Genomic DNA, 15,603 nt, shown 5'->3' with positions numbered 1-15,603 from the left:
TCTAGTCAGTTGACAGTTTCCTGTATTGGACTTCTCTATTGCCGGTGTCGCCACTAGTCTCTCCACTCGCTTGTTCCCGCCACCACGGGTAATCCATCGAAGACTTCCTCGCACAGATCACTCTTCATCCTCCTCATCCACCACCCTCACAGCAGCCTTTTGGACTTATACTCTTAAGTTATTTGAACTGCCTCTCTGTTTGTCAATAAATGGCATTAATTGTTCCTCTGCATCTTGGGTCCTTCCTTGTGCCACAGTGACAAGAGCATTACAGATTAGCATGCATTGCAATAACCTAGTTCTTGTTTTAATATTCAGAATTGTGTACTCTGTTACAAATTTTGGAAAGATTATGTAAAGTTCTGAAGATGCCCTCAAGTGGATGGTTTCATTTAGGCTATTTCAGCTTTAGTGCAAATAATTCTATACTGTATATTAGCTTATTATGTGATGTCAGACTTTGAAATGTTTGGATGAGAGTTCCTAAACAAAACTCTTATCAATGTTACAATAAATGGTGGTGATGTCAGTGGTGGTGGTGTAGTGGACTAAAGCACTGAACTGATAAGCATAAGGTTGTTGGTTCAACTCCCACAGCCACCACCATTGTGTCCTTGAGCAAGGCACTTAACTCCAGGTTGCTCTGGGGGGATTGTCACTGTAATAAGGGCACTGTAAGTTGCTTTGGATAAAAGTGTCTGCCAAATGCATAAATGTAATATGTGTGGTTTCTATATAGACAAATACTTTGCCTATGTCACAGTTGGAAGTGGTGGCAAAGAGACTGGTGCAAACAGTAGACCAAACCTGTAGTTAGCTGGTCCAACAGTCATCAAAAAGTTGTTTTAAATTGTCTGGTTAAGCTAAATTAAATTTCCAACTTATGGCTTTTCAGCGAACAATTTTTTGTTGTTATTTTTTTTTTTGTTAAAACACTGGCCCCTAACACCTTTAGTTTTTGGTCCCTAACACACTTTAGTTTACTCTTTTTAAAACATTACCTGTACTACACAGATAACTAATATTGGCATTATATCCATAGGGGAACTGGCCCCCACAGTGAGCCTGTTTTCCCTCAAGGTTATTTTTCTCCATTAACCAACATCTTATGGAGTTTTGTGTTCCTTGCCACAGTCGCCTTTAGCCTGCTCACTGGGGGTCTAAATACTTATACTATTTACGTATTTAATTGTTTATTTTAAGGCACAATTTACAATCATGTTTTTTATTGAACTACAATATTAGGACTCCCAAGACATTACACATATTACAGCTTCTTTTTCTGTAAAGCTGCTTTGAAATGATGTGTGTTGTGAAAAGCGCTATACAAATAAAAATGACTCGACCATAAACTAAAACATACAGTAAGAGGACTCAATAATGATGGGGATAAAACATTATTAAATATGAAAATAATATGCTTGAATATGCAAAATAACAATTACAAGTCAATTTCAGAAGTCATAAATATGTGTAGGCTAAACATGTTACAGTAACTTCCCCCAACAATGTAGATTAAGGTGACCAGATTTCTGAAATGAAAAATGGGGACATTCCTAGTTCAGTGGTAAATATGCCATTGAAATTTCACATATTACTTATGAATTAAAAAAGGGGGACAATTTGGATGTTATGTAGGCTATTTTGACCATGGTGAATGTAACTAATTACATTTTGTCTGACAATTTGTCAGAGCTCTAGATAAGGAGTCAGCAGCTTTCAAGTACCTTCAAGACTTCTTCCCTAAGCTGTCTGAGGCAAAGGTCAAAGCCGGTGTCTTCACTGGACCACAGATAAAGAAGGATTTTGGATTCATTTGTTGTTTTTTTTTCTGACTTTATGTGAACGAAAAGACACAAATTCGCCCATTTTCTCATTGGAAATAGGTAAATTTCAAAATATCACTGTCCTGATCACAAAAGCAAAGTTTGTGGGGAATAATAACCCTTTCTATACTTTAGAGGCATAAGCAATTACGTAACACTTACTACCCAGGAACAAATAATAATAATAATAATAATAATAATAATAATAATAATAATAAAAATTGTTACACAGTTTTATTTATTATTACTCTATTTCACCTAACTGTTTCTATCTGTTATCTCATATGGTATCTCCTATGGGCCTGTTTTTCTTAATTATACCTTTTATTTTGATCAACTCTTATGTATTATGATGCTTCTTTTCATCCACTTGTTTCCCAGCAAGGCTGGGAATGTGGTGGCTTACATTTATTGTTGTTCTTTGCAGATAATTTATTATAGGCCTACATTTAATTTATTTTCCCATGTTATTTATGTAGTATTCTCATTTTATAGCTAATATGTGCCTCACCTCGAAGCTGATAACGATGATGATGATTCTTTTCATTGCGCTTGCTGCCTGGTTCAGTTCTTAATGGCAAAACTGCCACAAACAAGTAATTAGTAAAGGAAGACGAATGACTTAAAGCGGCTATAGCGAGCAGCCCCCTCTGTTGGTCAAAATAAACAGCACAGATTAGCCCTGTTGCCGGCTGGCATCAATAGGGGCTTTCTTGCAATGTATTTTCACTTTGTGGACTGTTTTGACTGTATGGACATTTCTGGGGACAGCTCCAGTCGGGGACAGACCGTCAAAAACCTAATGTAGATACATTACGATCGGTTAACGCATGGGTAATGTTCGATGCATACAAGCATGACGAGCAATGTTATCTTCCACAACCCTACCAGACAACATATCCAAGCATTATAGCAGGTAACAACATACCCACATGGATAACAGATAAACAGCTATCCAGATTGCTGCAATGCTCTCCTGAAATGTGTGAGTGACTGAACTGAACAGCATACTGGTAATTTCCTCAGCCGGAACATGTGATAGCCGTACTTCTTTCCTGTGTTTACGAACACGATGTAATGATGCAAGGATGTACGTCATAAGCCAGTGATTTGGTGGCAAATCCGACCCGACAATATATACAAATCATTTATAAAGGTAAGGACATTGTTTTGAACACTGATTGTTTACGCACTCAATCAATAATGGCAATTTGTTCATTTTTAACCAAAAAATCCTACGTAGTGCAGCTTTAAATTGTCGTTAAGAATAAATCGATACTTTTGCTAGATTTTATCTGTTGGCTGATGATAGGCTTATATTAGATGTTATTAATAAGTACTGCTCTTTTGTTTTGTTTTTCAATTTACTTTAATACTGAGTACAGACATTTTTTAATTGACGTTCACTCAGCATTTTTTGACCACTCACTGGCACGACTTTAAATTAAATAGCAGTACTGCATATAAACAACTGAGGGCAGTGTCAGCACACAAGATGAAGCTGTCTTACCATGTTATATAATAATGTCAGAGATATAACAACATCAACTACCAATGATATTTTTTATGTAGAGATTGGTATGTAATTGCTTTTGTTGGCCATTCTAGCTTCTGATAGTAAAATGTATTTGCTTGTACACTATACTTATAATATTTCAATGTTTTGTATGTATTTTAGCGCGCGCGTGTGTGTGTGTGTGTGTGTGTGTGTGTGTGTGTGTAATCTAACACAACATAATTCGTAACCACTATCAAGTTTTATTTCAAGAACCACAATGTACGTACATACAGTGTTTAAATGATTTCCCCCACAAAACAAGCACTTTTAGCATTTCAAACATGTAATATTTGTCTTCTTGGCTAAAAAAGAAAAATATATCTTGTAGAAAGTTTAGTGAATACTTACTGAAAAATTATTTCATGTGTTACAATGTACGCATCACTGTAGACATACAGCAGATGATCTCTGGGGTCATAATTCAGAAACTTAATATTGGTCTGCATCTTCTTAATGTAAATGCTCAAATCATAGCACTCTTTATTGGTTCTGGTGTCAAAAGAATAAAAGATCTCTTCTATATCTTTATCTATATAACGAGTGGCATATAGCACACCACACACCATGAAGGTATTTGTGACTGTCTTTCTGTGCAGAGAAGTGTACCAAGTTTGGCCCAAAACAGGCGGAGTACTTGTCTCAACTTTAGTGATAATCACATTTCCAAAGTTGCCTGTTGACGCATATATAACATATACACCGGATTCATCTGTGGCAAAATCCATATCGGTATGGCTGTATGATGCTCCGAGGTGTCCAAATGGAAATTTATTGTTGAAACCTGCATCATTAGGCAGTGCCACATTACTGACAGTGCGAGTTGTCATGTTGAACCGACAGACAGACAGCGTGTTGTAACAGTTATAATAGAGCGCATTGCCATACATGACCATGTTTGGCCCCTGAATGGTGTTTGTTGTGGGGTTGGAGCTTGATATGTATGAATCTGTAGGTCCTATACCTAATAAAAGAGTACTCAAACTACTATACTGACGGACGAAGTGGCCAAATACGTTACTACTGGACAGCACCACCAGCCAGTACTTCTTCTCATCTTCTGGAGCAGGGTTTGCATCTCTACCCCAAGCACCAAAAGAGTAAGAGGTTCCGTATACTGTGAGGGAATATGTTTTAGGTCCTGAAACATTAACCATATGACCCAGACCACAGTGGCCTAAAAAAGGTAAACATAAAAATACAAGGTTAATACTTCAGCGCTTAAACAGTGGTTAGGTAGTCATGAAAAACTAGCTTATGGTACCTGCGGAAAGTGTTGGGGGTGGTGATGTAGCATTGAGCTCATCCTTGCAATGTTCCAGGTCCCTCTTAATACGCTGGTTCTCACGCTGTTTCATCATCACCTGCGAGTGGTCAAACTTCTCTAGGTCCACCATTATATCCTTTATATTCAGAAGCTTTTAAAATAAGGGAGAAAAATAAGAATTAGTAAAGTACACTTTGAAAAACTTTGAAATAAGAAAGAACTGCAGACCTGAAAAGTACTATATATATATATATGAGAGAGAGAGAGAGAGAGAGAGAGAGAGAGAGAGAGAGAGAGGAAAAAAGGGGAAAAAATACTTAATCAATTTTAGTCAATTAATTTTAATCAATTAAAATGCTGATTAACTGAATTAATTGCATATATCAATATTTGCTTAAAAATCTCCAAATAATGATGATAATAATAATAATAATTAAAATAAAAACATTCAAATAATAATAATAACAATTAAAATAAAAACATTCAAATAATAATTATTATCATCATTAAAATAATTATATATAATAAAAACAATAATTCAGATATTCAGACTGAAATATATTGCATTATTGTTACAGATGAGCAAAGCATTGATAAGACAAGACAAAAAAATGGCTTTAGAACAAAATATATTGTTTGTTTTATTCCCATATAATTGAACATAAAGCCCAAAGTATACTTTGGTAAGACGCGAACGCTAGACGTCTGCGAGGATGCACATGCACCTGGAATTATTTGCACTAATTAGTGGGTCCACGAGGTGGCAACACTCACAACTGAGCCGTTGTTTTACAAAGAAGTGCAAGAAGAATATGTAATCACCGGTAAACAACAGGAGACGAAGGTGGAAACAATAACAGTGAACGTACACATCAAGAGCGCATGTGAGAGGAGGTCAGGAGACACTGCATTGGTATAACTCGAGTCTGAAAGACTATAAAGACATCTTTATGGGTCTAAACTCTTGAAGAGAAATAGTCCAGTATCTCATAGCATGCATAGCACGCATGCGCCAACTGCCAATGTGTGCACAATCAAATGGAGTACACTTTGAAAAGCTGAGCATTCGACCGTACGCATATGCTAAGCATTCGTGTCAAAACCGAAGTATACTTTGGGCTTAAGCCTATAGATGACAGCAATCCATTTTGCAGTTGAGTTCGCCAATCTGTCCTTTTCTCACTGGAAGTGTTCTTGCATTCTTTCTGCACTTTTTGTAATTGTCGGTTTATGTACATGTGAGTCAGGCAGACGCTTTTGAATTGTCTCATTGATTTTCAGCATCATAAACACTGAGTTTTTAAGATGCTGTGCCAAGTTAAAAGTAGCTGACACTTTTCAAATCGCATCTATGATTGCATCATTATTGCAGTGATTAATATGTTTCAGCTGGCACCAATTCTTTTAATCCTAACTGATGCAGTGTGTAGCTTCTCATTTCTTAAACAACCATGTCGAAAGACGTATCCCGTAGTCATGGAAAAGATGCTACTGTGTTTCAGAAGGGGCAAATTATTAGCCTGCATCAAGCAAAGAAAACAACTAAGGAGAATGCAGAAATCACTGGAACTGGGTTAAGAACTGTCCAATGCATTATTCAAATCTGGAAGGATTGTGGTGAACTGTCAGCTTCGCAGAAGAAATGTGGTCAGAAAAAAATCTTGAATGATCGTGATAGGGGATCACTAAAACGCTTGGTGAAGTCACATTGTAAAAAAATCGACAGTAGAACTCATGGCTATGTTTAATTGTGAAAGTAAGAGCATTTCCACACACACAATGTGACGAGAACTTATAGGATTGGGACTAAACAGCTGTGTGGCCACAAGAAAGCACTTATTAGTGAGGCTAATCTGAAAAAAAACGACTTGTTTGGACTGTGGAGCAATGGAAAAAGGTCATGTAGTCTGATGAGTCCAGATTTACCCTTTTCCAAAGTCGATGGGCACGTCGGGATAAGAAGGAAATTGCATGAAGTGATGCCCCCGTCATGCACAGTGCCCACTGTACAAGCTTCTGGAGGCAGTGTTATGATCTGGGGTTGCTTCAATTGGTCAGGTCCAGGCACAACAATGTTATGTGGCAATAAAAAGAAGTCAGCTGACTACCTGAATGTACTGAATGACCAGGTTATCCCATCAATGGATTTTTATTCCCTGTTGGCACAGGCATATTCCAGGATGACAATGCCAAGATTCATTGGGATCAGATTGTGAAAGAGTGGTTCAGAGAGGATGAGGAATCATTTTCACACATGAATTGGTCACCATAGAGTCCTGACCTTAACCCCACTGAAAGTCTTTGGGATGTGCTGGAGAAGACTTCACAGAGTGGTTTGACTCTCCCGTCATTAATACAAGATCTCGGCCAAAAATTTATGCAACTTTGGATGGAAATAAATGTTGTGATATTGCATAAGGTTGTCGAAACAATGCCACGACTAATGTGCACCGTAATCAAAGCTAAAGGTGGTCCAATGAAATATTATAGTATGCAACTTTTTTTGGCCAGGCAGTGAATATGTTAACATTATTTCATGTTAACTATGCACTTACATGAACTAATAATTAAAAATGTAATTTGTATAAATGTGCATTGTTAGTTCATGATACCTAATGCATTTACTAATGTTAACAAATACAACCTTGCTGTAAAGTGTTACCAAGTGTTACCAATGCTTATACATCATTTTGATTGGCTGAACTGAAAGATTTTTCCAGCTTTCCCAAAGTTCCAGGCAAAATGATTTTACTCAGTACATCACAATGAACACATTACAAATAACTAAATTGGAATTGAATTAAATGAAATGGTAAAGCGCTGTGGTGAACAGCAAGTCACCTCAACTGCAGTCTCTACACTGAGCTGCTGGTAATTGCTGGTGGTTCTGTTGAGTTTGTCCAGCAGGTCTTGAATCTCGGCCAACTCTAATTCAATGATACGCAGAGACACGGCTGCATACAGATTGCTATTGTCTTCTTTTTCCAGCATGGACACATTTTCCTCTAGATGCTTGATGCGCCGTTTTAGACCCAGCACAAGTATGTCAATCTCTGTCATCTGCACACATAATCAGAAAAGAAAATGTAGTAGATCATTTAATTAAAATGAGTGCACTGAACAGAAAGACTTAATGAAAATACAGTTTCCTGGAGTGTAAAATTAGTTCTTATTTTACAAACCAGATTTGAACAGATAAACATCGGGATACTTTAGTATGCTTTTACATTTTTGTTACCTTTTCTGAAGTGATGTTCCCACTGCATTGTGAAGCAGTTATCTCCACATTCGCCAGTTTGCTCTCAGGAAAAGCAGAATCAGAGTTTTGCAGTTCGCATACACAGTCCTTCCCTCTTACTGGCTGCGGTGACCAAATTGCAGGACATCAATAAATCAAACAAATAATCACACAAAATGACATTATAACAAACTCAGAAAACAACATGTGCTCTGTTACATACAGTATTTCAAATAAAGTGTTGGTAATAATGTAATACATTAAAATAAATAATGTGTTGCTTTTTTCTTTACCTGTGATAAAATTAGAGGAATGACGATCATCAAAACGAATACATTTGACTGACTCATGTTTGAGATAGAAATGGTTCCTGCCTTGAGAACCAAGAACAACTTCCATGACAAGAGCTGAGATTTAATTTAAAGCCAAAAACACAGAGTTTGTTAACTATTTCTGCTGACATGAAAAATGATGAAATAAGTTCAAAATCAAGAAGTTCATCACATGATCCTGAGGATTGTTTGGGTGAGGCAGAGGAGGAGGTGCTTAGCTTTTGAAATATTGTTTGCTCAACTATGTCTAACGTTTGTTAAACCATCATACTAAGCACTTAAATTGCTCACATGGTTTTGAAAACCTCAAATACCTGGCAATTTTATGTAAAGCGTTCCCAGTGTTTGATGCTCTTTTCAATGCCTAATTTTTTTTGCACTTCTCTCAGTATGAAATATACATACACTTTCAGAAATAATGGATAGGAAACAAATCCTGTGCTTCAAAGAACAAATTTGTCCCTTTCCATTAATTAACCCTTAGAAAGTACACAGATAGCCTTTCATTGAACAATTCTGTTAAACAAATTGAAAGAATGTCAAATGCACTATGCTATACTAAATCATCATTCACTTTCATTTGGATAGAAAAAAGTCGCAATGAAAGTGACTGAGGCACAAAATCTCCCTTTTTGTTCTTTGGAAGTAATGAAAGTAATATGGGTTTGGAACAACATAAAGCTGAGTAAATGATGACTGAATTTTCATTTTTGAGTGAACTATTACTTGAAAGGCATATTTCTGGTTGAATTAAGCTCAGTCATCTGCACTTGTGGCATAATATTGATTACCACAAAAATGTATTTTGACTCGCCACTCCTTTTCTTTAAAAAAAGCAAAAATCTGGGTTCCAGTGAGGCCATTTCAATGGAAGTAAATGGAGGCCAATCAGTAAACGCTGAAATACTCATTGTTTCAAAAGTATAGTCACAAGACATGTGTTAATACTTCAATGCTTAAACCGTGACTTTATTTTGATAAACTTACTTTGTGTAAAGTTAAATCCAATTTTTGAGATTTTTTGCTGTGACGATTTAATGACATCAAACCCTAAAACCCTAATAAAAACAGCAAAAATTACAATTTAAACAGCTTTATAGCCCAAATAATACATGAGTTTTAACAGAAAGATTAACGTGCAGTAAGTGCTTTTATAAAATTATAAGCTTCTCATTTCTGCCTTTAAACCCTCCAAAAATTGGGTTGCACTTTACTTTACAGTACATGTACTGAGAGTCTGTTGCACTGGCTGTAGTGAAAGTCGTAGGAATTCAAACGAGGGCAGTCGCACGATATCATATTAATTAGCCAAATGTAGAAAAGTCATACGAATCCTGACGATCTTGCCGTGAGAGTGTGTTGGAGTAATATTAGGTAAATTCATGTACTTAATATGGGTTAAGTTTAGGGTTAGTTCCTAGTAATTACTATAGTTGTTGTAATTATATAGTACATAAATGTAGAACAGTACTGTAAAATAAAGTGCTACCAATAACTGACCCCATTCACTTTCATTGTAAGTGCCTCACTTTCTTTTTTTTTTTTTTTAAAGAAAAGGATGGACAAGTCTAAATAATTATAATCAACATTATGCCACATATGCTGTTGATTGTGCTTAACTTGATTTGAACCCTGAATATTCCATTAATAATTAAGTAATAATAGTATTCCTTTAACAATTCCTTATTATTGAATTGGAGCCATTCAAATATACTTGTCTGAAATATCTAAGACAGACAGAATCTGCCAGGAAACCAATTCATTCTGCTGACATGAGAACAAAAAGTAGAAATAAGTGTAAAATTAAGAAGTTAGAAATTGTGTTTCCCTTTTGAATATATGGGGTGGATATTCTTCTGCAATACCGAAATCGGTGGGGTGTCTTGAAAGCTTGTTCTTCTCTTTTCCTGACATTTGCATCAGTATTATGCATAAGCAACAGTATAAGGTACGAAAAGACATGCTATAGTATCTTAGCAAAGGGTGTCATTAGGCATGTGCAGCAGACTCCTTCAGCCATGCAGGATGGTTCTTTTACAGATACCAGGTGGTCGTGAGATGCTTGCTGGTCCAGTTTTGTCCCCTTCAGTTGGAGAGAGTATCCATGCACTCCATATTCTCAGGCACCTTCCATCCAGTTGGTGCAAAATGTGGTCAAAAATGTACTGAACCTGCAAAGGTTTTTACCAAACATATTGAAATTGTCCATTTCAAAGCATTGCGAAATCATCTTAAAAATTTACTGTATCTCATTCATGTTCCAATATTTTGTATTCTTTCAGAAATATTGTATTCTTTCACTCTTTTTCAATTGAATTCATTCACATCTTGTTCCATTACATTTTAATGGAAATTCTCAGAATGTCAATATTTAGCAGTCAGTCAATACTTTCTGCTGACATCAGAAAAAACGTGAAAAATTAAGAAGTTACAGATTGTGCTTCCCTGATTTCTGTCAGTGGCTTTGGCAGATAGTTAAAATGCTATTTCAATATCATGCTGCTATGCAGAAATCAATGGCACATCTTGAAGACTTACTCTTTCTTTTCTGCTTTTTCTTTTGCCATCATAATGTACATGTAGGCATATTTACCACTTTTTAAAATATTTACAATACTTTATTTGGTTTCGCTTACATAAAAATCAAGAAAAAAGTTTTGTAAACATCTCTGGCTTAATGATCGTATGTGTCACATTCTGTCTCCCTCATGTTTCCCAAGGACTCTTATTTTGAAATTTCCACCCGGACTACATTTTCCAGAATTCACAGCCCTCATCACTTCCATCTGTTCCCTATCATCCTCACCTGTCCTCCATTTCATCATCGGCCTTTGTTTGTATAAATACCCTCCTATTTCGTTCATTCCCTGTCAGTCCTTGAAGTGTTATGTTGTATTATAATGTTTAGCTTTATTGTTTTGTTCCACTCCAGCGTTCTTTATTAAAGGACTTAAAGTATTTACGCCCTGCGTCTCCTCTTCCACTCCAAGAACCCAGCGTTACAGTATGCAAGGTCTTATAAAATTTTTGTGAGAGTGCTAATTCTAAGTATGATTTTCGTGCCAGCGCAAGTGGGTATGGGAAGGAGTTTTTGCACTACCTGTGAGTGTATGTGCGCAAACTGGCGGTGTATTGTATGTAAATGAAGCGGCGCGAAGCGCAATTTGATATTCATCTTGGTTCAACTACACTAACACCAACCAGAACAGCCCGGAACCTGGGACTGGTTGTAGATGACCAGCTTAAGTTCACTGCACACATCTCATCAACCGCCCAGTCTTGCAGATTCGCGCTTTACAACATCAAAAATATCAGACCTTTCCTGTCTGAATATGCTACACAGCTCCTGGTCCAAGCTCTGGTCATTTCAAGACTGGACTACTGCGGGGGGCCCGGGTAGCTCAGTGGTAAAGACGCTGGCTACCACCCCTGGAGTTTGCTAGTTCAAATCCCAGGGCATGGTGTGTGACTCCAACCAGGTCTCCTAAGCAGCCAAATTGGCCCAGTTGCTAGGGAGGGTAGATCCACATGGGGTAACCTCCTCATGATCGCTATAATGTGGTTCGTTCTCAGTGGGGCACGTGGTGTGAAGCCTCCACACACGCTATGTCTCCGTGGCAACGTGCTCAACAAGCCACGTGATAAGATGTGCAGGTTGACGGTCTCAGACGCGGAGGCAACTGGGATTTGTCCTCTGCCACCTGGACTGAAGCGAATCACTATGCGACCACAAAGACTTAAAAGCACATTGGGAATTGGGCATTCCAAAATTGGGAGAAAGAGGGAAAAAAAAAAAGAGACTGGTCTACTGCAATGCTCTGTTGGCTGGCCTTCCAATTAACACAATTAAGCCATTGCAGAAGGTCCAGAATGCAGCAGCACTTCTGGTCTTCAATCAGCCAAAAAGGGCACATGTCACCCCACTCTTGATTTTACTCCACTGGCTACCTGTAGCTGCTCACATCAAATTCAAGGCTTTGACTCTGGCTTTCAGGACAGCCAATGCAGCTGCACCCTCTTACTTCAATTCAATTCTTCAGGGGCCGGTTGCATAAAACTGTTTTAGACTGGTCTTCGTAGTTAAAATTCTAAAATGTTGGTCTTGATTTTTTTCAGTCAGTTGCATAAAAACTTAGATCAGTCTAATTTAAGACCAAAATGTATGACAGCACACCCCTAGGCTAACTTTTGTTTGCATTCCATGTTGCCATGGAAAATAACTGTCAGCTGAGCCAGTGGGGGCTTCAGTTGAGGGCTGAAAGGGGCTCGAGTTGAGACTTTGTAGAAGACTTTGACTTCAATGACGGCCATGTGTTTTTTATTATTTGTTTTAAAATCACTAGAATCAATTTTGAAGAACTGTAGTCCTCTGATAAGCAAATATTTTCAGCGAATTAAAACTGTATTGAGCATCCACTGTTGGCCTTTTTTTTTTTTTTTTTTTAAAGCTGTTCAGTGTCTTACTTTAATTTGCATTGCAGGAAGACTTACTAAAGACAACTGTGAGCTTGTTTTATGCAACAGGCTTTCTATGGTGTCTTTAGCTAGTCAAACTAATTGTTAGATGCAGTCTTTTTTTATTTGATTTTTTTTTATCCCCTTTTCACCCCAATTTTGGAATTCCCACTACTTACTAGGTCCTCATGGTGGTGCGGTTACTCACCTCAATCCGGGTGGCGGAGGATAAATCTCATTTGCCTCTGCTTCTGAGACAGTCAGTCCGTGCATTTTATCATGTAGCTCGTTGTGCATGACACCACGGAGACTCCGTATGTGAAGGCTCCTGCTACTCTCCGCGATCCACACACAACTCACCACGCGCCCCATTGAGAGCGTGAACCACTTAATCGCAACCACGAGGAGGTTACCCCATGTGACTCTACCCTCCCTAGCAACTGGGCCAATTTAGTTGCTTAGGAGACCTGACTGGAGTCACTCAGCACACCCTGGATTCCAACTCATGATTCCAGATGTGATAATCAGCATCAATACTTGCTGAGCTACCCAAGCCCATTAGACGCAGTCTTAAGTTAATGGCTAGGTTTATGCGACTGGTCCCAGGTCTATGCTCCAACTCGCTCTCTGCGGTCTATGAACAAGTGATAAATGGTGGTCCCATCATAAAAAGGCTCAAAGTCTATTTCACGATCGTTCACTTTCTCTGCTTCTCTGTGGTGGAATGAACTTCCAACCTCCACATGATCTGCTGTTACCTTCTCAACATTCAAGAACCATTTGAAAGCATATCTGTTCCTCGAGCACTTAACCAATCCACACTAATTGCACTTACTACTTCACTTAACCTGTGCTTAATGCACAAAAAATAAATAAATAAATAAATGATTTTCTGTCGGTCTTTTGTGCTAACATCTTTACTACTCCAGCCACTGTGAGAACTTGGCAGTGTACTGCAGATGTTGTTAAACTTTGTTTGACAAATTGCTTGATATGTGTCTCCTTTGTAAGTCGCTTTGGATAAAAGCATCTGCTAAATGTAAATGCGCTAAGATGTTTCAAAAGCACATCTTATCTCAGCGCAAAGTCCAAACTCAGTTCCTGCATTTTCAGTTTGGAGATTCCACCAGCAGGTGGTAATAAAGTTGATGTCCAAACTCTGAAAATATAGTGAAACACCAAATTATGTCCATGACGATCACTTTAGTAGCCGTTTTATGGAACAAATATTAATGAAATTTGTGTTAAACTATCTTTAGGTCTTGTTTAAAATGTTTTTATTAATTATGTTTATATTTACAATTGTATGTATTATCTCATTTGTATTGGTATTTTTCCACCTGTTGTCAGAGTGATTTTTAAGTTACTGCAAAAGGGGTCGGAGGGAGAAATTGGAGATTATACTTTTTATTTTGTTTGAAGTGAAATTTGAATTTAGAAATAGTTTTGGTTCAATTTTTTCATGTTTCAATGAATGAATACAATTTTCAAAATCAAAATCGACTGGTAGAATTGAAGTCTGTTACAATACAATCACTGTTAATACTAGCTATGATTTGTGTGTCAGTAGATGAAAATGACTAATAATACTTACTTTCTCAGGGGGCCTGGGTAGCTCAGTGGTAAAATACGCTGGCTACCACCCCTGGAGTTCACTAGTTCGCTAGTTCAAATCCCAGGGTGTGCTGAGTGACTCCAGCCAGGTTTCCTAAGGCCCAGTTGCTAGGGAGGGTAGAGTCACATGGGGGTAACCTCCTCGTGGTCACTATAATGTGGTTCATTCTCAGTGGGGTGTGTGGTGAGTTGAGCACTATATTTCCATGGCAACATGCTCAACAAGCCACATGATTAGATGCATGGATTGACAGTCTCAGATGCAGAGGCAACTGAGATTCATCCTCCACCACCCAGATTGAGGCAAATCACTACATGACCACAAAGACTTAAAAAGCACATTGGGAATTGGGCATTCCAAATTGGGAGAAAAAAGGAAGAAAAAAATAATAATACTTACATTCTCTATAATTTAGAACCTCAGAATTAAATTGCACTTGACCCAGCCCATCAGCGCTTTGTGCATGCAGTTTCTCCAAACCCATTTGCGCCAAGACTTAGCACATGCTTGCACAAAATATAGGCAATATTTTTATTTATAAAGCACAATTAAAAACAACAGTTAGTTGACCAAAGTGCTGTACAATTCTTATAACATACGCAAAAAGCAAAACATACAGTACACACCAAAATTATACAGCACAGACATCTAACTACTCAACATAAAACAACAAGATTTCAACGTCATTAAACAAGGTTCGATAAAAAAGCCAGGGAAAAAAATTAGTTTTTAATAGAGATTTAAATGACATCAGTGTGGAGGCAATTCTAATGTGCAAAGGCAAACTGTCCCAGAGCTTTGGGGCCAACACTGCAAAGGCACGGTCCCCCCCATAATTTACGCCTAGACCTAGGAACAATCAAGAGTTTCTGGTCAGAGGACCTAAGTGATCTGGACGGTGAGTAAAATTGTAGCAAATCTGAAATATAAAATGGTGCAAAACCATTTAAAGATTTAAAAACAATCAATAAAATCTTAAAATCAATCCTATAATGGACTGGCAACCAATGTAAAGAAAACAAAATGGGAGTAATACGGTTCCTTTTCCGCAAACCTGTCAACAATCTAGCAGCAGCATTCTGGACAATTTGCAATTGTGATAACGTGGATTGACTAATCCCTACATACAGGGAATTACAGTAGTGCAGGCGTGAAGACACAAAAGCATGCATCACTATCTCAAAATCAGAAACGGACAAAAATGGCTTGACCTTTGCCAGTATTCTTAACTGAAAAAAGCCTGATCTGACAACGGCATTAACCTGTTTGTCAAATTTTAATGAATCATCAAAAAGTACCCCTGCATTTTTTACCA

The 15,603-nt window shown here is 37.7% G+C and overlaps 1 protein-coding gene across 1 annotated transcript; it reads right to left on the bottom strand.

Annotated features, from left to right (window-relative positions):
- Nucleotides 1-3,564: 3,564 nt before the first annotated feature.
- LOC127436112 (olfactomedin-4-like) lies at nt 3,565-8,347 on the bottom strand. Its single transcript, XM_051690048.1, has 5 exons — nt 8,180-8,347; nt 7,887-8,009; nt 7,490-7,708; nt 4,646-4,799; nt 3,565-4,558 (listed from the first exon to the last, which is right to left on the bottom strand). Exons 1-5 carry the CDS (start codon nt 8,234-8,236, stop codon nt 3,729-3,731), a joined length of 1,383 nt encoding a protein of 460 aa, XP_051546008.1. The 5' UTR covers nt 8,237-8,347; the 3' UTR covers nt 3,565-3,728.
- Between the last annotated feature and the right edge of the window lie 7,256 nt (nt 8,348-15,603).

The sequence above is a fragment of the Myxocyprinus asiaticus genome, chromosome 46, assembly GCF_019703515.2.
Source record: "Myxocyprinus asiaticus isolate MX2 ecotype Aquarium Trade chromosome 46, UBuf_Myxa_2, whole genome shotgun sequence".
Lineage (NCBI taxonomy): Eukaryota > Metazoa > Chordata > Actinopteri > Cypriniformes > Catostomidae > Myxocyprinus > Myxocyprinus asiaticus.
The sequence above is the reverse complement of the archived record's forward strand: the minus strand, read 5'-3'. Positions and strand labels throughout refer to the sequence as shown.